At 39.4% G+C, this 22,998-nt stretch overlaps 1 protein-coding gene and 1 pseudogene across 3 annotated transcripts in view; both read left to right on the top strand.

Moving 5' to 3' along the window:
* The window catches only part of FAM13A (family with sequence similarity 13 member A), a 249,625-nt gene that overhangs the window by 73,906 nt on the left and 152,721 nt on the right, over positions 1-22,998 (top strand). For all 3 annotated transcript variants that reach the window (XM_006143243.3, XM_027769857.1, XM_027769858.1), the window contains one exon: positions 5,115-5,268. In XM_006143243.3, coding sequence (XP_006143305.1) covers positions 5,115-5,268 — 154 coding nt within the window. The remainder of the gene's footprint in view (positions 1-5,114; positions 5,269-22,998) is intronic.
* LOC102502606 (phosphatidylinositol N-acetylglucosaminyltransferase subunit P pseudogene) lies at positions 18,018-18,410 on the top strand (annotated as a pseudogene).

Below are 22,998 nucleotides of genomic sequence, written 5' to 3' on the forward strand. Positions count from 1 at the left end.
AAAAAAAAAAAAAAAAGGAGGGCGCTCGGTGGAGCCAGTGGCATGGTGGTTAAGGTGACTGGATCCCATGTGGCCAACTGTGTGGTTTGAGTCCTGGATGCAGCGGTTTGAAAAACACAGCCCAAAATCCTGAAAGAAGAAATGGAGGGGGGATTGTGGCATGGCTATTCCCCATGAGAGATGGTTTCTATCTCTCTCTTTCTCTCTCTCTCTCTTTCTCTCTCTCTCTCTTTCTGTCTCTCTCTCTTTTGCTCCCTCTCTCTCTCTCTTTCTGGGAAGTATGTACATCCTCTAGCAAATTTTGTTTTTAATGATTTTTTTAGCAAACTGATTTTAAATATATACATACTCACACACACACAAACCAAGAGCAGGAATCATGGAAAATTTCACTCAGGTTTTATATTGAAGCCTCTTCTTCACCCAGAATATGTTAGCTTCTAACTGTGACTTTCAGAGACCATATGTCTTCCGGACACTGACACCATCACTCTGAATTCTGACCATGGTTTAAGGAAAACTCATCCTCCCCTTTACACCCTGTTCTCCTGGCTTCTCTGCCATGTACAGTTTCTTTGTATGACACATAGGGTGATATAATGTTGTAAAAGAGCAAGAAAATACTTCAAGAGCTTTAAAAAATGACAATAGTGATGTTCCAAATTTCATGTACTTCTGTATATTCATTCAGTTCTATTTTTATCATTACAGCTTTCCTAATATACTTAAGAATAAAAATGGTGAGATACATGGTCAAACCATTTCTCTAAAATAGCTTGAAATACATCACGACCCAGTATAAAATATTTTTACAATTTTTTTCTAGTGCCAGACAGTATGTGTGCTCACCAGAAAGAGACAGAGACAAGAGGGAGAAACGATCCCCCAATGGGGCATAGTCACACTGGGATCCCAGCTCCATTTCTCTGTCCTGTCAGGATTTGGGGCATGCACACACAGGAGACCAGTGTGTTTTTCAAGCTTCTGGAGCCAGGATTTGAACCACGTGGTAGGTCATTTGGTATCTAGCTTCCTTAATCACTAGACCATGAGGCCAACTCCTGTATACAATTTTTTAAAATTCCTTATCCACTGAAATGATTAGTAATTCAGTGTCAAACATATGGGTACTTGCACGTATCTGAAAAATAAATATAAACATTTTCGATTTATCTTGAATGCAGATTATTATTTAGACATGGTTGGGTAATTGTTGGTCTAGTACTCCAGAGCTTCTGTTTTTAAAATGTTATGTTCTATGAATGCTTTTGAAAATGGGACTGTTTATAAAACGTGTAACAACGTGAGGGGGGAAATGGACTTTGGCCCAGTTAATATAAACTGAGTACCTGGAAACACCAACCTCAGTTGTTCTTAAGAAGGGAAACATGGCCAAGGGAGGGGCCAGGTGCAGAAACAGTCCTGGAAATCTTAGCTTCCACTGCCTCACCTCAATTCGAAGAAACATTAGGAACTTTATTATTGAATGTTATCTTTTAAAACATCTTCCAGCTTTTCATTTATACCATATCTTCTTTCATAACAACAAGGAATATAGGTCAATAACAGATTTGGAGGACGCTGCAAATTGGCAAACTTTTATACCTTTAAAATAATTGTTTTACTTGACCTCAAGTGATTGCTTTCAGTAATAGTCCCCCCCCCCATTTGGCAAGGAGCTGCATGAGGGGAAATGCCCCAGCATGTCAGCATTTTTAAATTGTAAACCATTAAGTTAAGGACATAATATCTGCATGGCATTTATATGGACAAGACTGGGCAATTTGATCAGGTGAACACAATTAGGCGCATTCAGGACTGGGTGAATGTGCCTTATTCTAAGGGTATTGATGAATCAACTAGTTCCAAGAGAGATTATAAATGAAGCAGCTCAACACTCTACTTACTAATTAACCTTTTATTAATGACTTATATTAAGACATAGGACACTTTATTCTTATAAAAATTTTTATGAAACAGAGCTGAAAAGGATCACTAATATACTGGGTAATAAGGTTAAAAATAAAGACAAAAGAAGACTGCAAAAAAGTAGTTGTTTCTTTTCATTCTGTTTTAAGTGGAAATAACAGGTAGAAACAGCAGATTGATATTTAGTGTAAATAAACGTTTAGTTTCCAACTTTGATTCTCATGAGAGATTAGGACTAAGAAGATCTAGTTTAATAGCAAGTTCTGTGAAAAAGCCTAAAGAATATTAAACAATTGCAAGTTCAATGTATACCAACATTTTTACCGTGAAAGTCATGATCTTATTCTGCCTAATAAAAACATTAGCATTGGGGCCAGCAGGTAGCGTGGTGGTTAAAGCGCTTGACTCCCACATGATTGACTATGGCTCAAGTCCCAGACTTAGTAACTCGTTTTCTTACTTTCTGTCTGTCTCTCTCTGGTGAGTACATGTGCCTGATAGCAAATTAAAACTAATAATAAATAAATTAAATTAAATAAATAATTCTAAGAAAACATATTAGTGAGACCAGCAGATGGTGTAACGGTTACATCACTGGGCTCCCACATAGTCCGTGACAATTTGACTCCCAGACCCAGTGGCTTAAAACTCACACTGGGCATGGGTGCATACATGCCCAAGATCCCAAGAGGAGGATGGAGGAGAAGAGATTGGGGTATGACCATTGCACCAGAGGGTGATTTCTCACTCTCTGTCTCTGTCTCTCTCCATCTCTCTGGTGAGCACATGTGCCCTATAGCAAAAATCTCCCTTAAAAAAAAAAGTATGATTATTTATAGTTTGCAAAGCACTTTTATGTGTGTGTCTTGAGGTATAATTCATATTCTGTAAAATGCATCCTTTTTAAATGTAATTTTTAAATGATAAACTCATACAGTCATAACCACAACTAATATACATTTCTTGGTCGCTCTTTAGACTGTTTTTCTTTCTTTAAAGAATTATTTTATTTAACTTTATTTATTTATTTATTTTAATTTAATGACAGACAGAGAGTGAGAGAGAAAATGAGAAAGCAAGCCATCAGGTCTGGGATTTGAACTGCACTCAGCCATGTGGGAGTCCAGCGCCCCTAACCAGCATGCCACCTGCTGGCCCCTAGACTAGTTGTTAAGAGAGCCAGAGCCCACATGACTGATCACAGTTTAAACCCTGACCTTAGCAGTTTGAAAAATATCCAGGAGTTTGTGTGTAAATGCTCAAAACTCCAACAGGAAGAGCAGTGGAGAAGAGTTGAGACATGACCACGTCTCACTGGGGGTGCCTCTTCCCCCTTTCCCTGTCTCTCTCCCTCTCCCCACTACTCATACAGTGCAGCTTGGAAAGTTGCTTAACTTTGAACCCTGATTATTGTCATTTGTACAATAGACATGTTAATGAAGTTAACAGTAAGGATCTTGTGAGAAGGACGCTTTAATGAGCTATGTGAAGAATGCTCGTCAAACTACAGGGTCAGAAAGCAGTCAGAGGTTGCCAGGGACTGGGATAGGGAGACTGTTTACTAGAGAGACATGAAGGAACTTTCAGAGTGATGGAAATGGTCTATACCTTTTATCTTTCTTTCTTTTTAATTGCTAGAGTATCCATGTACTCTCCAGAGAGAAAGGGAAAAGGAGAAAATTCACCCCCCTTTGGGGCATAATCATGCTGCAACCCTTTTCCTTCCATTTCTCCATCCCTTCAGGATCTGAGGCACACATGCCCACCCACTCGCCCAGCATGTCTTTCAAGTTACTATGGTTGGGATTCAGACCTCAGTTGGCAATATGGATTCTGAGTCTCCATGCATAGCACTTAATCGTCGTTCTATTGGACCAGCTCAGATAACCTGTATTTTTAGTTTCACCCTGTGAGGACTACTGCCACTTTAATTTTGGTCCAGTGATACTAACTTTGCTGTTCTGGCCTGCAGACTAGAACACAGTAAAGTTTGTGTTAAGCCATCCAGTTTGTGGTAATTTGTTACAATAGGCACAGAAAACTAATATGGATGAGTATTAAATGATACCTTAAGTGTTGTTTTTTTTTTTTTTATTAGAGATTTTTGCCATAGAGTACATGCACTTGCTGAAAAGAAAGAGAGAAAGAGAAATCATCTTTGGGGTGAGGATGATCATGCCACAGAAGGGTCTCCTGCATTGTCCTCTTGGGATGTGGGACATATGCATGTGCCTAGTGTGTTTTTTAAGTCACTGAGCCTTAGACTCGAACAGTACAGTCAACCATGTGGGATCCAACTGCCTTAACCTCAGTGCCACTTGCTGGCCCCATCTAAGTGTTGCTTTTTAAATGCACTGTGCTGGTTTCTCAGTGAAGCCAGGTACTTTTCATAAGGTTATTGATAAATCAGGTGTTTTCTTCTTTGAATTTTCCAACTCGTGTTTTGTCTCTTTTTCTTTTGGATTTCTCTTTCTTTATTGATTAGTTGGGGTTCTTTATGTAGTATAACTATTAATCCTTTGTCAGTTACACATGATACTGAAGAAGAATTTATCTTCTAATCTATAGATTGTCTTTTTAGCTTGTTTATGATTTGGTCTGCATTCAGAATTTGTTCTCAGCTCTCTTTATTATGGAAAATTTTAAATGTATCCCAAAGTAAAGAGAATAGTATAATAGATCTTCCATGTACCCCTCACTCAGCTTCAACAATTATCAGTATTTTTCCCCTGAAGTATTAACTTTCTCCTTTAGGATTTGTACCTTTTATGCATTCATTATCTAAAACATCTTTAAATAAATATTGTGTTGCCATAATTTATGTGGCCAAGCATTTCTGTCGTGATAACACCCATTCTTTTTCACTTTTATTTAGATGTCATCTAATGTCTAACAGTCTTTAATATATTCAAAGCATTACCAGCATGAGCGTTATTCTGTATCTTCTTCCAAAATAGCCTGTACTTTTCTTCTTCAGCAAAAGTTGTTGATACAGATCTTGAGAGTTCACCAGCTGTCCCAACGGCATCCTGCATGTTATCAGAGGGCTGGCTCAAACTTTCATGCACCCCATGAGTAGGCTAATCATTCAGAAGAGGTCAAATGCAAGCCTGAGTCAGCTATGCTAGCTAGCATTTTTGGTTTGACTAAATAACTCCTCTCACCTTTTTTGTTTTTATTTCTAGTGTGCCATCTGGGCTTGAAGGCATGAAAGAACAGGATATTTGCAACAGGATAATGGCAAAAATCCTGGAAAATTATAATACCTTGTTTGAAGTAGAGTGTACAGAAAACGATAATCAGAGGTGCGAAAACGTGGCTAGGCTTATCCTAGTAAAAGTAAGTAGCCTTGATATTTAATGTTCACTAGTGCTATCATTTTGAGTAGATTATTTTCTTAACTTATTCTTTGTCATACAATTTCCATATACATACAATTTCAGATTATTATTCCTATGTGTGTTGGGTTCTTCAGAAATTGCTTCCCTCCATCAAATGTTTATTAAATTGGTCTATCTATCCTTCTATGAGTCAAGAATAATAGTGATTTTAGGTTTCTTTGTTACTGTAAGATCATCTCAGAAGTGGTCACGGGAGCCCAATCTCTGGCCCCTCGGGCACACCACCTTTCTGAAGCCTGAGGTCACAGTGGGAGTTTGCACATGCAGCTGTGTTCAGGAGTGCTGGTTTCCAAATGAGATTACAAATTTCCAGATTTCATGCTACTAATGCCTTTTTTGTCCCTTGCATGTCTTTCAAGCTCACCCTTAGGTTTTTAGGTCCTATATATTTGTCCTTGGTAACTGTCATCGGTTGAAGAAAGTATTTTAAAGACCCATAAAGGAGTCCTTGACAGTGCTCTCTGAATCTTTCTCTGCACTGGCTATAATTTGCCAATATCCATTACACATTAGATAAACCACGTAGGTTTCTAAAGACCTACATTTGAGAGTCAGAGGACAGAGACTCAAACCAAAGCCTCCAGCTGTGGGGAAGAAGGAAGGCATCTCCTTTCTTTCTCCTTCCCATTGAGGTACATCGTGATGGGACTGATATGAGAGGTTTCCTCAGCCTTCTCTATTTACAGACCAATGATGACAAAGCCAGATGCACGTGGGTGGGCATTCAAAGCCGGGTTTTTATCTCTTCTTCCAGTTGGGACCATGACTTTGAAGAAGGATATCAACTAGCAGGTAGGAAAGACCAAAATTAGGTTTTGTTAGCTAGAGCTGTATGTTGTGAACACCACAGGTGCCCTCTAAGGGCCAGAACTCCCACAGCTATCAGGACTGACAAGATGCATTGAGCAAGCATCTTGCCAACCTGATAAAGGAACTTGAAACTAAAATCAGAGGTAAGGTGAGAACAACGCTCAGATAAAATGAAATAATTGGAGGATATCAGCCGTAACCTAAGATGGGGTAACACACTAGCTAAAAAAAAATGTGTCTTGGATTCACACAAGAAAATAAGAAACACTTCTGTTTTGCTACAGAAAAGTTAATTATTTTTTAAAGTAGAACAAAATCTCCCTTAAATTCATTCTTTGGGATATAAATTGTATATGGGTGTAGCACTTGTGGAAACTCGTTCAACTGTATGCTTAAGACTCATACATTTTACTGTATGTAAATTATTTTTAAAATTTATTTCACATTTATTTTAATGGAACTAAAATAGATAGGGGGAATAATGTCTAGTTTGATAAGAAAAAGTGGGATGAATATAGATGGCAACAATTTGCTATATATCTCGAAGTAACTAAAAAGAAGGATTTGAATGTTCCCAATGTCAATAAGGGCATGTGCTTGTAATGACAGGTATGCTCATTATCCTGAATGAATCATTATGCAGGATAGTCTTGTACTATAGATTCATTCTGTGCCTTCATAATTATGAACAATTATTATATGTTAATAAATACATATATATGAACATCAGCGAGCTAAGAAATTATTAAAACATATAGTTATGTCTAAATGACTCATGCATAATATAAAAAAAAACAAATAAATTGTATAAACATAAATATAGTAAAAAAAAAAATCTTAAAAATGTCAAAGTCACTATTTCTGTTCAGCTGACTGGTTAGTAGCTGCAAAACTAATCATGGCTTCTAGACTGCTTCCATTGGGTTCACTTGAAGGCAGGTTTCCTCTACCAGGAAGGCAGACCAAAGATAAGGAAAAAGATTCATTTGCGTGATACCTCCTTCAGCTGTACACTTCCTGCTGTTCTTTGGGAGTGAGCCTGGGTCCCCACAGGGTTTTTCCAGATTATGCATTGATTTGGCCATGAGCACCAGCTCTAGTTACTCTGATGAAAAGAATTTTAGATAGGCCTTTTATCTCTGGGACATTTGGAGAAATCCGAGAAAGTATGTGTTGGCTTTTGGCATTTTGGTTCCCATTTCGCTGAATTTGGCAAGGAATCTTTACTGTCGGTGGTCTACATTTATAGCTATTTCTTGCTTCACTTAGGATAGAGCTTTCTTTTCTGCCTCTCGTTATTTTTCTTTTTGGTAGGTTTTTAAGAAAGAAGTAAAAGTTGAAACACTTATATTTTGCCAAACTTGAAGGTCTAAGGCTGTTTTTCTGAATAACTGGTTTAGGAGAAATACATCTTTCAAGAAGGCCTCCAACAACCACCCCTTAATTTCTTCAGTTACAGAATAATTCCAGATTTTCTCTTCAAAAGATGATCTAAATACAGACTTTTATGAAGACTTGTCCACTCAAGAGTTAACTTAATCACCCAGATGTTTATATATGCAAAGTTCGGTGGCAGAAGTGTGCTTAAAATAATAGACCAGTGACTCTAAGCTGAATTCATTAAATCCAAGTAATTACTGGGTGTCTTCTGTGAGGAAAGCATTGTTGTAAGCATAGTGAATATAGCAATGAATAACAGGGAGAAAACAAAAACAAAAAACCTCTCCTTATGAGTCTTAAATTCAAATAAAGTTACAATAAACAACTGACAAAAGAACCCCCAAATATATAGGATGTCTGATGATCTGTAGAGAAAAATAAAGCAGGGAAGGGCGGAAGTAGTACTGATGAGTTAGAGGAGTTGTATTTGCTTATTTAAATAAATGGTCAGAAACTCCATTGACAGGGGACATTTGAGTAGACCTGAAGAAGGTGAAGGAGCAAGTGAAGACCCCAGGAGGGATCTTCCAGGAGGGAGCGGAACACAGAGGCCGTGAGCTGGGAGTTACCTGGGCTGTTTGATGAGCAGAGTTGAGAAGCCAATATGATTGGATTACAGTGTGCCACTGCCTGGCGATGAAGACCTGGAACCCTGAGGAGAAGGGCTGTGGATTGAGAAAGGATAGACCAAGGAAAACGGGAGTCAGGCGGACTGGGCATTTTTGATGGTGATTGCTCTGGCCTGGAGCCGTTCTGTGCTCGTTCTTTTATAGGAGAGATAAAGCTCTGTGCTTTCTATATTGACCACAGCTGTGGAGCTTCTAGAGTCTCTCCTGGGCTTCTCTGGCTAACACTTAGCTTTCCTCTATCTGTAAAGACTAGCAGTAGATTATGTCTTTGTTTAGAGCTTTTGCATGTGCTGCAGCATAAGCACAAGGACTGTGTCCAGTTTAAGGTGCTCCTTGCAACAGCGAGCAAGGGGAAAGGTGAAAGGAAGTGAGGTCATCAGCGCCCCCTACAAGGGACCAGATCATGTCCACTCTCAGAGGTCATCATAAGAACTTGAATTTTATTCAAGATGAAGTCATTAGACAGTATTGAGCAGAAGAGTGCCACATTCTGAGTCCTATATTGAAAAGATGACTTTAGAGACCAGCAGTTGGTGTAGTGGCTATGTCGCTGGACTCCCATGTAGTCAACCACAGTTCGAGTCCTGGACCCAGCCTTAAATTCACGCTGGACGTGTGTGTGCATGTGTGCCCAAGATCCCAAGAGGAGAATGGAGGAGAAGGATTGCAGCTTGGCCATCCCCCTGGGGGGTGATTTCTCGCTTTCTATCTCTCTGTCTCTTTCTGTCTTTCTGGCAAGCACACACGCCCTATAGCAAAAACCTCTCCAAAAATATAAATAAATAAAAGATGACTTTGACAGCTAGGTAAGAAACATGGCCCTGGGGTGGGGGGACCAGCAGATAGAGTAGCAGTTACTTCTTTGGACTCCCACATGACCGACAACAGTTCAAGTCCTGGACTTGGTGGCTTGAAAATCACACCAGGCATGTCTGCATGCGTGCCCGAGATCCTGGGAGGAGAATGGAGGAGAAGGTATTGCAGTGTGGCCATCCCCCTGGGAGATGAGTTTTCATTTTCCCTCTCTCTGTGTCTGTCTTTCTCTCTCTGGCCAGCACACACATCCTAAGGTAAAAACTTATCAAAAAAAAAAAGAGACATGACCCAGGGTGAGAGTCCAGAATATAGGTTAGGGTATTCAAAAGGAACATGGTAGTAGAGGGTACTAGAGTACTAGAGACCCGAGTTGAGTAAAAAAATGTTTGAGGTGGGAGTAATAGGGACAGTGAACAGGGAATGGGAGGTTTGCCTTAGTGGTTTTGGAGGTGGAGCTGTCTGGAGTGATAATAAGGTTTAGGTTGTGTTGTGGAGCCCGAGTGGCTGAAACGAAGGAGAGAAAATGATGGGAAAGAAGATGGTTAAAAGGTGGGAAATAAAGATACTGACGGTTGGTCCTCATTGACCCTGAGTGTACTATGAGGGTAGGAGACTCACAGGAAGTGGCAGAAAGGCTATGAACCTGATCTGTCAAGTTCCACAAATACACAGTATGAAGTGTGTGTGTGTGTGTGTGTGTGTGTTTTATAGGTATTCATGAATAAGGTGTTCAGGTAGAGCCTCAAATATATAAAAATACGTATACATCATAAAATACTATGTGATTAATATGTTACAAAATACCTATCTAGAAGTATCTAAATGAGTATTATTTTATTCCAAATGAACTTCCTGTGAGACTATCTTTATTGGTGTTCCCATTGTTTATAATATCTTCAGGAATTTTGAAATTGTCTTTTTAAAAAAAATAAAAAAGAAGAAGAAGAAAGATTTTTGCTATCAGGCATATGCGCTTGCCAAAGACAGAAAGCGAGAAATCACACACACACACCCCCCAGGGGGATGGCCACACCGCAGTCCCTTCTCCTCCATTCTCCTCCCGAGATCTTGGGCACACATGCACATGTGCCTGGCATGAGTTTGAAGCCGCCAGGTCTGGGACTCGAACCATGGTCAACTATGTGAGAGTCCAGCAACATAACCATTATGCTATCTGCTGGTCCCTGAAATTATTTTCTGAATATGTGTCATTCATATACCATTCATGTCTTTTTTTCTTTTTTAAGTTAGTTTATTTATAGAGAGACAGGCAGACAGGAACAGGTACCCCTGTAGACCCTTACTGCACAGTAATCCCTGTCTCCCCTTAGATTTCCAGCCAGCTGGAATCATGGGTGTACCCACGGTGTGTTCAGGGTAACCAAGGCTCCAAACCACAGCCTTCCCACACAACCACAGTACCACACGGCAGCGCCCTATCGCCTGAACAGCACGGTCATGCCCATATGCCAGAGTTTTCTGTATGTCGTTGCACCAGGAGATCTTTGTCCTTTAATGTTTTACCTGATTATGGGAAATAATCAATAGTCATTTTGAGCTGTGGTAGATCGCTAAATTGGGGAGTGATGATTACATATTAACTTTGGTTTAAAGTTAAAATCTAGCTATAAAATAATTATGCTGATTCTCTTATGTGATTCATAAGCAAATTCTCAAAATAGGGTTTTTCCTTTTTTATTAAGATTTTTTTTTCATAAGGCACTTGTACTCACCAGAGAGAGACAGAGAGAAAGTTAGAAATCAACCCCTGGGGGGATGACCACACTTCAATCCTCTCTCCTCCATTCTTTTTCTGGGATCCTGGACATACCTGCTCCTGTGCCCAGTGTGGTTTTCAGGCCTCTGGGTCCAGGACTCGAACTGCAGAGTTGGCCATTTGGGATCTAGCATCTTAACTACCGTGCCATCTGCTGACTCTCAAAACAGTTATTTTTAAGTGATCTGAGGAAAAACAGAATATTAGATATTTTTAAGTGATCTGAGGAAAAGCAGAATATTAGAGTAGCCTTCCATGAAGTTAGAAGGAAATATGTACTCATTAATATATGGGGTGGCAAGTTTGATGACAAAGTTCCGCCTTATTCATGTAGAGTCAAAGCACATGAGCTGGTATATTCGAAAACCTACACAAATTCCCATGTGTCTTTTAGTGCTAAAAAGCATTGTACATGAATCCATTTTCATTAGGGTCACAGTCTAAGTGCAGTTAACTTCTGCAAGTGTTTGTTCACTTTTACCTTCTTTAATGCAAAGCTATTCTATGCGATCTTCTGGACAAAGCTGCGAGAAGTTTCTGGATATAAATAAGACATGTCCCTATGGGAGCTTCCACTCTGTAATAAGCATAGTGTAGAAAAGAAGGGTGTAGAGAGACGGGGGCTTTATGCCGGATATTGTGCTATCTTCATATATATAAATGTATGTATTAGAAGATATGGATATAGATACAGATATAGATGGATACATACACATACACTCTCATTTACTTCCCACAGTAACCCTGTGATGGAAATTATTTTAATTCCACTTTGCAGATGAGGAAATCTAAGGGGTAAATCGTTCAAACTCACACAGTAATGAAGGACAGAGCTGGGTTTTGAACTGAAGATAGTACTGACTAGAGGCCCAATGTGAGACTAACCAAAATCTTGGTGTTTTTCTGATTGGGCCTTCAGTGCCATGAGTCCCTGACTCATTCAGTTATTATGTATTGTGGCATTGTAGTATCAAGGAAGTACTTGAACTCTGTGCTTCTCACTCCTGTTCCTGGATGTTTTCGCTCCTCTTAGCCTCTTCCGTGGACCCTCACAAATATTCAAGCTTTCTGGGCAGAAGGGAGTCATAACAGGAAATAAAAGATGTTTTGGTTTTCTGTTCTTTGCTTACTTTAATTTGGTTGCATCATCCCTTCTTTTTGTGTGGGTAAGCTTACGTGGTGAGAATGACTAACTTGTCCCCACGAACATCTCTGCATTGTCATTTTGAGCACCTAGGAACTCAGGTGGTATTAAGCTAGAATTCAGCAGATGAAGTAATGGTTATGTTGCTGGACTCCTACATATGCAACTGTGGTTCAAGTCCCAGAACTCTGGCTTAAAACTCATGCCAGGCCTTTGTGCATGCATGCCCAAAATCCCAAGAGGAGGATAGAGGAGAAGGGATTGTGATGTGGCCACCCCCTGGGGCGGGGAATGATTTCTTGCTCTCTATCTCTCTCTGGTGAACGCATGTGCCCTATAACAAACAAATTTCTCTAAGAAAATAAAAAGAATTTATTGACTCATTTCTTTAAACCGAATTCTATTTTTGCTAGTGATCTATAACTTTTAGTTATATTCTGAGTTTGAAGGTTAAATATATTAATTGATGTTTAGGAAAAGCAAATTTATTTATAGAGAGACAGGCAGACAGGAACAGGTACCCCTGTAGACCCTTACTGCACAGTAATCCCTGTCTCCCCTTAGATTTCCAGCCAGCTGGAATCATGGGTGTACCCACGGTGTGTTCAGGGTAACCAAGGCTCCAAACCACAGCCTTCCCACACAACCACAGTACCACACGGCAGCGCCCTATCGCCTGAACAGCACGGTCATGCCCATATGCCAGAGTTTTCTGTATGTCGTTGCACCAGGAGATCTTTGTCCTTTAATGTTTTACCTGATTATGGGAAATAATCAATAGTCATTTTGAGCTGTGGTAGATCGCTAAATTGGGGAGTGATGATTACATATTAACTTTGGTTTAAAGTTAAAATCTAGCTATAAAATAATTATGCTGATTCTCTTATGTGATTCATAAGCAAATTCTCAAAATAGGGTTTTTCCTTTTTTATTAAGATTTTTTTTTCATAAGGCACTTGTACTCACCAGAGAGAGACAGAGAGAAAGTTAGAAATCAACCCCTGGGGGGATGACCACACTTCAATCCTCTCTCCTCCATTCTTTTTCTGGGATCCTGGACATACCTGCTCCTGTGCCCAGTGTGGTTTTCAGGCCTCTGGGTCCAGGACTCGAACTGCAGAGTTGGCCATTTGGGATCTAGCATCTTAACTACCGTGCCATCTGCTGACTCTCAAAACAGTTATTTTTAAGTGATCTGAGGAAAAACAGAATATTAGATATTTTTAAGTGATCTGAGGAAAAGCAGAATATTAGAGTAGCCTTCCATGAAGTTAGAAGGAAATATGTACTCATTAATATATGGGGTGGCAAGTTTGATGACAAAGTTCCGCCTTATTCATGTAGAGTCAAAGCACATGAGCTGGTATATTCGAAAACCTACACAAATTCCCATGTGTCTTTTAGTGCTAAAAAGCATTGTACATGAATCCATTTTCATTAGGGTCACAGTCTAAGTGCAGTTAACTTCTGCAAGTGTTTGTTCACTTTTACCTTCTTTAATGCAAAGCTATTCTATGCGATCTTCTGGACAAAGCTGCGAGAAGTTTCTGGATATAAATAAGACATGTCCCTATGGGAGCTTCCACTCTGTAATAAGCATAGTGTAGAAAAGAAGGGTGTAGAGAGACGGGGGCTTTATGCCGGATATTGTGCTATCTTCATATATATAAATGTATGTATTAGAAGATATGGATATAGATACAGATATAGATGGATACATACACATACACTCTCATTTACTTCCCACAGTAACCCTGTGATGGAAATTATTTTAATTCCACTTTGCAGATGAGGAAATCTAAGGGGTAAATCGTTCAAACTCACACAGTAATGAAGGACAGAGCTGGGTTTTGAACTGAAGATAGTACTGACTAGAGGCCCAATGTGAGACTAACCAAAATCTTGGTGTTTTTCTGATTGGGCCTTCAGTGCCATGAGTCCCTGACTCATTCAGTTATTATGTATTGTGGCATTGTAGTATCAAGGAAGTACTTGAACTCTGTGCTTCTCACTCCTGTTCCTGGATGTTTTCGCTCCTCTTAGCCTCTTCCGTGGACCCTCACAAATATTCAAGCTTTCTGGGCAGAAGGGAGTCATAACAGGAAATAAAAGATGTTTTGGTTTTCTGTTCTTTGCTTACTTTAATTTGGTTGCATCATCCCTTCTTTTTGTGTGGGTAAGCTTACGTGGTGAGAATGACTAACTTGTCCCCACGAACATCTCTGCATTGTCATTTTGAGCACCTAGGAACTCAGGTGGTATTAAGCTAGAATTCAGCAGATGAAGTAATGGTTATGTTGCTGGACTCCTACATATGCAACTGTGGTTCAAGTCCCAGAACTCTGGCTTAAAACTCATGCCAGGCCTTTGTGCATGCATGCCCAAAATCCCAAGAGGAGGATAGAGGAGAAGGGATTGTGATGTGGCCACCCCCTGGGGCGGGGAATGATTTCTTGCTCTCTATCTCTCTCTGGTGAACGCATGTGCCCTATAACAAACAAATTTCTCTAAGAAAATAAAAAGAATTTATTGACTCATTTCTTTAAACCGAATTCTATTTTTGCTAGTGATCTATAACTTTTAGTTATATTCTGAGTTTGAAGGTTAAATATATTAATTGATGTTTAGGAAAAGCAAAGTAGAATAGTATGATAGAATGTTGTTTGCTGAATGACTCAAATGGGCACTTTCTAGTAGTAAAAACTGATTAGATTAACAAGAAATATGAGGCATTAAACCATAAAAGTAGTACTAAAAGTTATTGCCTAATTTGGAGTACTTTTATTTTATGGTTCCAATTTTTAGATTATAGTCATGTGTTTACAATTCCGATTGCTGTTACTTTTTCCCTGTTGTTTTATAGAGTGATTACAGATAAACACTAGAAAGTCACGTCTGCTCAGAAATCACTGAAACAAATCAGATCTATCTGCCAAGTGCTAAATTCCTTCTTTCCTATTATGAGGAATATTTAACAGAAGACAGACTAAATTACTTCTGCTTATGAAAACACCAGTATGTGGTGTAACCTTTAAACTGTTTACAGTGAGATAGAAATACTTTGGACCTGACATCTCAGAAGGTATCTACTTTAAATCATTATACTGTGTGCAGTTGGCACGTAGGAGACAGGTTAATGGCAAGTGAATGTTTGCAGATTTTCAATGATTATTTTATTAGCTATAGAACTCAATTTCTGATTATTTTCTTCAGTTGTTCTCCTAGGGCTGGAAGTTCTACTTCCATGGGCCAGAAGTACCCAGAAATGGAATGAACCCCGAGGACTGAGCAGGGGGGAGAGGAGGAAAATAGATTCCTGGCTTCTCTACTCCTTGATTGCAATAATTCTGGGGTGGGTGTTTTATGTCATTTTCCAGAGCTTTTCCCTAAGCTTAAGTTTTAGAACCACTGTAATAGCTTCATAATAAACCCTTATTGACTACCTTCTTCCCTCTATTACCCCCCTGTCTCTCTGTTGAATCACCCAAATAAACTGCTTGCTCTCAATTCTTATAGCAAGGTCTTCTCTGATTGGGTTGGTGCAAGACATCTCAAATTCTGCATCGTCTGTGAAGCCTTCTCTGCTCTCCAGGTGCACTTGATCTCCATCTCCTTTTTTGCCTCATGGCTCTTTCTTCTGTTAGAAAAAGTCGCACATTCTGCCTTGGAGGAGTTTTTGTTTTGATGTTCCATTATAGAGTCTTCAAAGATAAGGGCCATATCTCATATTTAATTATACATTGGCTTTGGCCCTTCTCTAAAAGCTGTGGAGCAACTCTTACACTCTTGTGTCTTCCAAAACATTTATTTTGGGTAAGAATGGTTGTTCATATTTCTAGTGAGTACAGTAAAAGTTTGCTCAACCGAATTCAATCTTCCTAATCTGCTAAATGAATCAACTCCATGCATTTCCCTGGAAGACATACTGTCTGCTGTCCTTGGCAGCTCTTGGGACCCATGACTAATAGGCTGCTCTCTCTTCTACCTGCTTGTTAACCAGTTTTACTGTATGTTAACAAGAGTCAATTGTTTGTTTCCAAACCTGTTTATGCCAGTTTTTGTTTTTGTGGTACTTGTATAATTTAAACAAATGCAATGTGGCTGCAACAATGTAGCTGTTTCTAGGAAAATAGTGTCAGAGTAATTAACCCAAGCTCCTGTAACAGATGGATTCTTAAGACCTACTGACGTAACATAGTTTATTTCTCACTCTCTTGGTAGTCCAGGGACTTGACCAGCCCTCTTCTGTCTTCTTCCAGCCACCCTCTGAGCTTACTTCAGTAGCAAAAGAGGAGGATACAAATAATAGGGAATATTTATATTGCTAGACATGAAAGTGGCTCATATCATAACACTTCTGCATAAATTCCATTGAGCAGATTCAGTCATATGACTCCTAACCTAACTGGAAGGGAATCTGGAAATACAGTCTTCCAAGTGCCGAGACAGAGAGAGAGAGAAAACACTAGGCATGTGAACACGAAGCATTGCCTCTGCTACAGAAGCTTAGTCAAATGCTTTGAAAAGGCTCAACAATGATTAAAGCCTTTATGTTCCCATTCCACATAGGCAATGCATTATGGTTTTGTCTTACACAGGCCAAGCTGTTGGCCTGTCATTCCCAAATAAATGCTCACACCAAAAGACTAGAGAATAAATAAATATTTAAGAGTTTTAAAGTAAAAGAATATTAAGTTTTTGAGTAGAATTTGTTATGGTTTCCTGCTTCATTTTTCTTTTGGAATTACCTAACCTGCAATAATTTCTGATCTCACTAAATGGGGAGGATTTTTCTAGAGAGGCAGTGTGGTATGCAGGTGACAGCAGGGTTGGAAACAGACTGCCTGGCAAAACGGTCTCTGCACAGAACACCAATGGGACCCATCAGCTCTAGTTGTTCTCAACTTTCTTGAGCCTTTCCATTCCTTATAGAATTATACTAAATGAATATCTTATACTAAATGAAGTTCTTGGAAGACATGCACAACTGTTTCTCAGAGATAAATGTTGATTGTATCTAACAGAAGGAGTTTTCCTAACACTAAGTCTTCCTCCAAAGAAGGGAGAATGGGTGACTGGCATGCAAAAACATGAGTTGTCCACTTTGGTGCTATAAAGAGACAGGAAAGATGGAAGAGTCCTTTAGTGTCTAAGGTCAAGAATGAGAATTGGGGCAAGCACTTAGGTAAGTAGTGCAAGCAACGAGTGCTCCAGGGTTTAGTGTACCTGTGCAGTGGACTTACCTAAGAGTGGACTGAAAGCGTTTGGTGGCAGGAATCAGAATTCAGATTTGATCTGGTAGAAGTAATTCAAAGGTTTCAGGAATGAATTATTTGAATTGGAGTCATAAACTAGAAAAATTAATTTGACTCTTGTGTAAGATAAATTGAAAGAAGAGAGAAGAATTGGAAAAGGTTGTTTTTTGAATCATCAGTCTATTCAGCTGACTAGCAATTATTGAATACCAACTACATAACCAGGCTATGTTCTATGAGCAGAAAAAAATACCCATGAATTTAGCAACAACAGCTCTGCCCTCACAGGGGCACAGACAACAAATAGTTAAGGAAATTGTTATGTCATTTGATTATAGACTCCATGGGAAAAAAAAAAAGTAAACTGTGATGAAGACTTAAAATCATAGTATAGTGGGGGAGTAAGAGGATTGGGGATGCTAGTTTACATAGGGAAATGAAGGGCCTTCTGAGGTAGCGCTTGAGTGGATATTTGCATGATGTGGTGGTGCCAGCCATATCTCCGTGTGAACAAAAGCTTTCCAAGCAGAGGGACCAGCATGTGCAAAGACCTGAGGCAGGTTCTTGCAAGCTTGCCTGCAACAGTAGATTAAACCCTCTGGGCAGATAAATGAAGAGTAGAGCTTCCAGGGCCAAGAGGTGGCATAGTGGTTGGGGGCACTGGATTCCTACATGGCCGACTGCAGTTAGAGTCCTGTACCTGGAGGCTTGCTTTATCCCTTTCTCTTTCTCTCTCTGGTCAAAATAAAAATAATAAGAGTGCTGAGGTGGCCGAGTTGTGGGTAGGGGCTTGGATTATCCAAAGCCTCAAGGAAAATGGTGGAAAGTTCACTGTCACCATTGCTAGAAAGAGCAATTTATGGTTTTGTTCTTTTCTTAAGTTCTCAATTTGGCTTCCTACTTTATCTAATGTGGGCATTTATTCCTGGATCTTGGCTAAACTCCTTAGGCTTAACCTATTGGCCTCAAACATGCTGGCCAGTTCCGTTACCAGCCTGCCTCCTTATTGCTATAGTGGTCAGTTATGTATTTGGAGTTAGCATGATGAGTACCGCTCCACTCAATTCCATTCACACAATCACAGATACTGTGCTAAAATTCAACAGTAGAAGAAGTACAGAGGCCATTCCAGCATTAAGAGATATTCCCATTAGTGAAGTAAACAAGATGTTCCTTCTTATAGCAAGAGAACATCACTCCAAAAAGTAAATTGTGTAGACATACTAACCCCAAAGTTTTGGCATAAAAATTTATTGGTAAGTTTTGGCATAAAAATTTATTGGTAAGTTTTGGAATAAAAATTGCGACCATAATTATTTTGATTATGTCTTATTAACACCTGATATTGAGATGTAAAAAAATGTAAATTGAAGGACTAGTAGTTGGTATAATGGCTATGTCACTGGACTCCCATGTAGTCAGCTGTGGTTCAAGTCCCGGACCCGGTGTCTTAAACTCATGCCAGGCATGTGTGCGTGCATGCCCAAGATCCTGAGAGGAGAATAGAGGAGAGGAGATTGCAGCATGACCATAGCCCCTGGGGGGTGATTTCTTGCTTTCTGTCTATGTCTCTCTCTTTCTGGTTAACACGAGTGCACTGTAGCAAAAACCTCTCTAAAAAAAATGTAAATTGATTTTCTCTGCGATTAAGTTAAATTAATATTGTACATATACTCAAATATTATTTATTAAAATATTACTCATCATAAAAATAATAAATGGAAATAAATAAACAATTCTTTTTTAAGAAAAGAACAAATAAATAATAAAACACGGTGGACTAGATTATTGGAGAAAAGCAGAGATGTAGAAATAAATTTGAAAGATTCAGAACAACACATAGACACCTAAACCAATCTTAAATCAATATTACTGGTACAGAAATTAAGCAGGTTGAGAATGGTGTAACTGGAGAAAGCTGTTTTTTGTGAAATTATTAGTGGAAACCTTTCCCAGGAAGAGATATAGGAGCTAAAGGAAGAGAAAACTCTATACTGAATTGTAATTTAAGATTAAGAGTCCAAACTCTAATGTTTAATGATACCTGACAATAAATCTTTGGTTTAATTTGACCACCCTTGCTACATTTCATTCTTTTTCTTTTTTTTTTTTAAGTGGAAATTACTGGTTGTCATTTTCTATAGAGCAGTTTTTTTTTTTTGTTTTTTTTTTTGGAGAGATTTTCACTGTAGGGCGCGTGCACTCGCCAAACAGACAGAGAGAGACATAGAGACAGAAAGCGAGAAATCGGGGATGGTCACGCCGCAATCCCTTCTCCTCCATTCTCCTCTCGGGATCTTGGGCACGCACGCACACGCGCCCGGCGTGAGTTTTAAGCCACCGGGTCCGGGACACGAACCACGGTCGACTACGTGGGAGTCCAGCGACATAGCCATTACGCTAACTGCTGGTTCCCGAGCAGTTTTTAAATATACTTAAAGACAGTGAAGATTATACCTGTGAATGTTATAGTTACAGTTTATAAATGTAATGAGTTCAAAATTATATTCAGAATTTGACTACTTCTGAATCTCTCTGTTTATACTTCCCTAATCCAAGCCAGAGAATTACAGACTTTCTCTCAAAAGTCAAAATAAGGGGACTTCAAAAAGCTTATGAAAAAATAGAATTATGGTATGAGTTCATTTTGGTGAAAAAAATTTGAGATTCATGCATAGGTTGTTTTTTTCATAAAATATATTCAGTGAACTTTATGGAGACTTCTTGTATAGCAAAGTTCTAGAAAGTACTATATTTTTAAATTCTGCTGTCCCTTCATTTATGTAAAAATATCACCATATTTCTTTTCAGTTTTAAAAGTCCCATTATATACTCTCTGTAAGCTGAAGAACTAAGGAATCCCGTAGCTTGACTCACTCAGTTCAAGTCCCGAGACCTGAGAAACAGGGGAACAAAGGTGTGATTCTTAGATCAAGGCCAGAAGCCTAAGAAGCTGGGAAACAGGCTATTGGTGAAAATCTGGAGTCTGAGGGCTGGAGAACCTGGAGTGCTAATGTCCAAGGGCAGGAGGAGATGGGTTTCCCAGCTCTAAGAGAGATCTTTGTGTGTGTTGGGGGGATATGACTGGGTAAGTAAATTTGCTTTTCCTCTGTGTTTTTGTTCTACCTGGGTCCTCAGCCAGTTGGTTTATACCTATCCAAATTGGGTGAGGATGGATCTTCTCACTCAGTCCACTGATTCAAATGCCCATTTCTTCTGGAAATACCCTCATAGATAATTTGCCACCTTTTAGGGTATCTCTAACTCCAGTCAAGTTGATACCTAACATTAACCATCAAATCCCCCGTCAGTCATGTCATGGAAACAAATGAAAGGGAATAATTCAAGAACAAGAGTCACCTGGTTCGAATGTTGCCAAGAACCCAACCAAATAAGATGGTAATTGAATTATGACTGTTGGGGCACTTTTGGTCAAATAGTGAGACAGAAATCCAGACTCAGGAGCATTGAAGAATGAGTTGAAAATGAAGTAGAGAGAAGTAGAGAGAGTAAGTGAAGAGGGCTGCTTTGAAGGAGTTTGCAACAAAGGGAAACAAAAAGGTGGGACCATAGCTAGTGGGAGATGTGGGGTGAGGAAAGTGTTTTGGAAACAAACAAGCAAACAATGGGATCTAATTCCAGAGAATGCTTGTGGTTAATGGGAATGATAAAGTGGAGAGGGAGTGAAGTCCTTGGGAAGGTGACGGGATGAGATCCAGGATGCATATGGAGGGAATTGCTCTTTGATCAGTCTTATCTTTCTTTGTAAAAGGAAGGAAGGCAGAGTCATCTTTTATTATAATAGGATGAGAGAATTACAGCTAGATTTGTAGATTTGATAATGGGACAGTGAGTAGCTTCTGCTCTGATGCTTCTGTTTTTTTTTTTTTTTTTTCCCAAAGAAGTACGAAGCAAAAATGGAAGGACAGGGATTTGAGAAGAGAGATGAGACATAACATCTTAGAAACTGGGAGGTCAAGGTACAAAGAAGTATAGCAGGATTACATGCAGGAGAGGGCCCTTCTAGGTTTATGACCATAAGTTGAATGGGAAACCAGTCATCCAGTTCCATAATTTCTATTGGTTTCTTTCTGTTGGTCCATTCCCAGCACAGAGAAGGCTTATGGCTGGGTTCAACCACTGATGTGCTTTTGTGAGATGAATGCAATGATTGGAGACTGGAGGAAGGAAATACAGGGTATTAGCAAGAGAATGGACAATCCTGAAACATAAGCTGTTTAAGAGAATTAAGAACAGGAAGAATACACAGAGAGTTGTGAAAGATTAGAAAGGGGATTTTATTCATTTATTTAATTTACTCACTCACTCAACAACCGAGATCCTACCATGAGCCAAACCCTATTCTAGGCTATGTCAATAGATACATTTATGAACAAGACTGACCAAGGCCTCTCAAGACGGAGAGTGAATTGTTGAAAAGTAAATAATTAAAACCAGTAAGTATAATGTAAAGTTGGATATTTCTAGGCACTATGGAGAAATGTGAAAATGGCAAGGGAATAGAAAGCTCCAAGCAGGAAGGGAGAGTGGTGATGATTAGACAGGGTGACCAGGAAGAGAATCCTTTCCAGTAAAATTTAGTAAAAATCTGATGAAGTGAGGGAGCAAGCCTGGGAAAAGTCGAGGGAGCTGGTATGTTAGGCTGAGGGAATAGCCAATGCTTTTGTGTTTTTTAATGTCATGTAGTTGAATAGTAAGGCTAGCAAAGCTGTGATAAACAAGGTATTTTTTCCCTCCCTATTGTATTTTTGAATGGTGTTTTCATGGTACTGTGACACAGCTGGTTTAAGCAAGTGGTTGTTGGACCGAAGTCACTGAAGTGAGCAGTTAGTTCAATCAGAAGTTTCATTTCAATTGACCAAATAAAAGTATATATACCTCATATGATATATTCAGGTCCAATTTGTCACTTCGTTCTCCAGTTCACAGCATTGAATGCCACCCATAAATAGGATTCTGCTAATATTTGTTGAGTGAACTTTCATGACCATATAATTTTTTTTCTTTTTTTTGGAGAGGTTTTTGCTATAGGGCGCGTGTGCTTGCCAGACAGACAGAGAGAGACAGAGAGACAGAAAGCGAGAAATCATCCCCCAGAGGGGATGGCCTCGCCGCAATCCCTTCTCCTCCATTCTCCTCTCAGGATTTTGGGCACGCATGCACACGCGCCCAGCGTGAGTTTAAGCCACTGGGTCCGGGACTTGAACCGCAGTCGACTACATGGGAATCCAGTGACATAGTCATTACGCTAACTGCTGGTCCCATGGCCATATAATTTTTAACACTTAAAGACAAAATAGTCCCCCTTTTCAAAGAATTTTTTCAAAGAAAAGAGCTTGAACATAAACCCAAGTCCTCTTTTCTTTCCCTGGGAGTGTAGGACTTCCTTAAATGGCTTGTTAAAAACTTTCGATATAGAGGCAAGCAGGTGGTAAGGTAGATAGGGTGCTGGGCTCCTACCTGGCCGAACACGATTTGAGTCGCATACTTGGTGGCTGGCTTTTTCATTTTTCTCTCTCTCTCTGGTGAGCACATGTGCCCTACAGCACAATTTCAAAAATAATGATAGCAAATAAGATTTCTTAAAATTTAGATATAAATCCCATACCATAATCATTGGGTTTTAGTATACTCACAAAGTTGTATAACCATCATGTAATTTCAGAACTTTTAAATTTTATTTATTTATTTTATGAGAGAGAGAGACAGACACAGATAGCCTCCACAAGGTCTCACCTGGGACCTTTCCTCCAACCTCCCAGCCAGCCAGGATCCC

This window comes from Tupaia chinensis, unplaced genomic scaffold (assembly GCF_000334495.1).
Source record: "Tupaia chinensis unplaced genomic scaffold, TupChi_1.0 Scaffold000094_1, whole genome shotgun sequence".
Classification (NCBI taxonomy): Eukaryota; Metazoa; Chordata; class Mammalia; order Scandentia; family Tupaiidae; genus Tupaia; species Tupaia belangeri.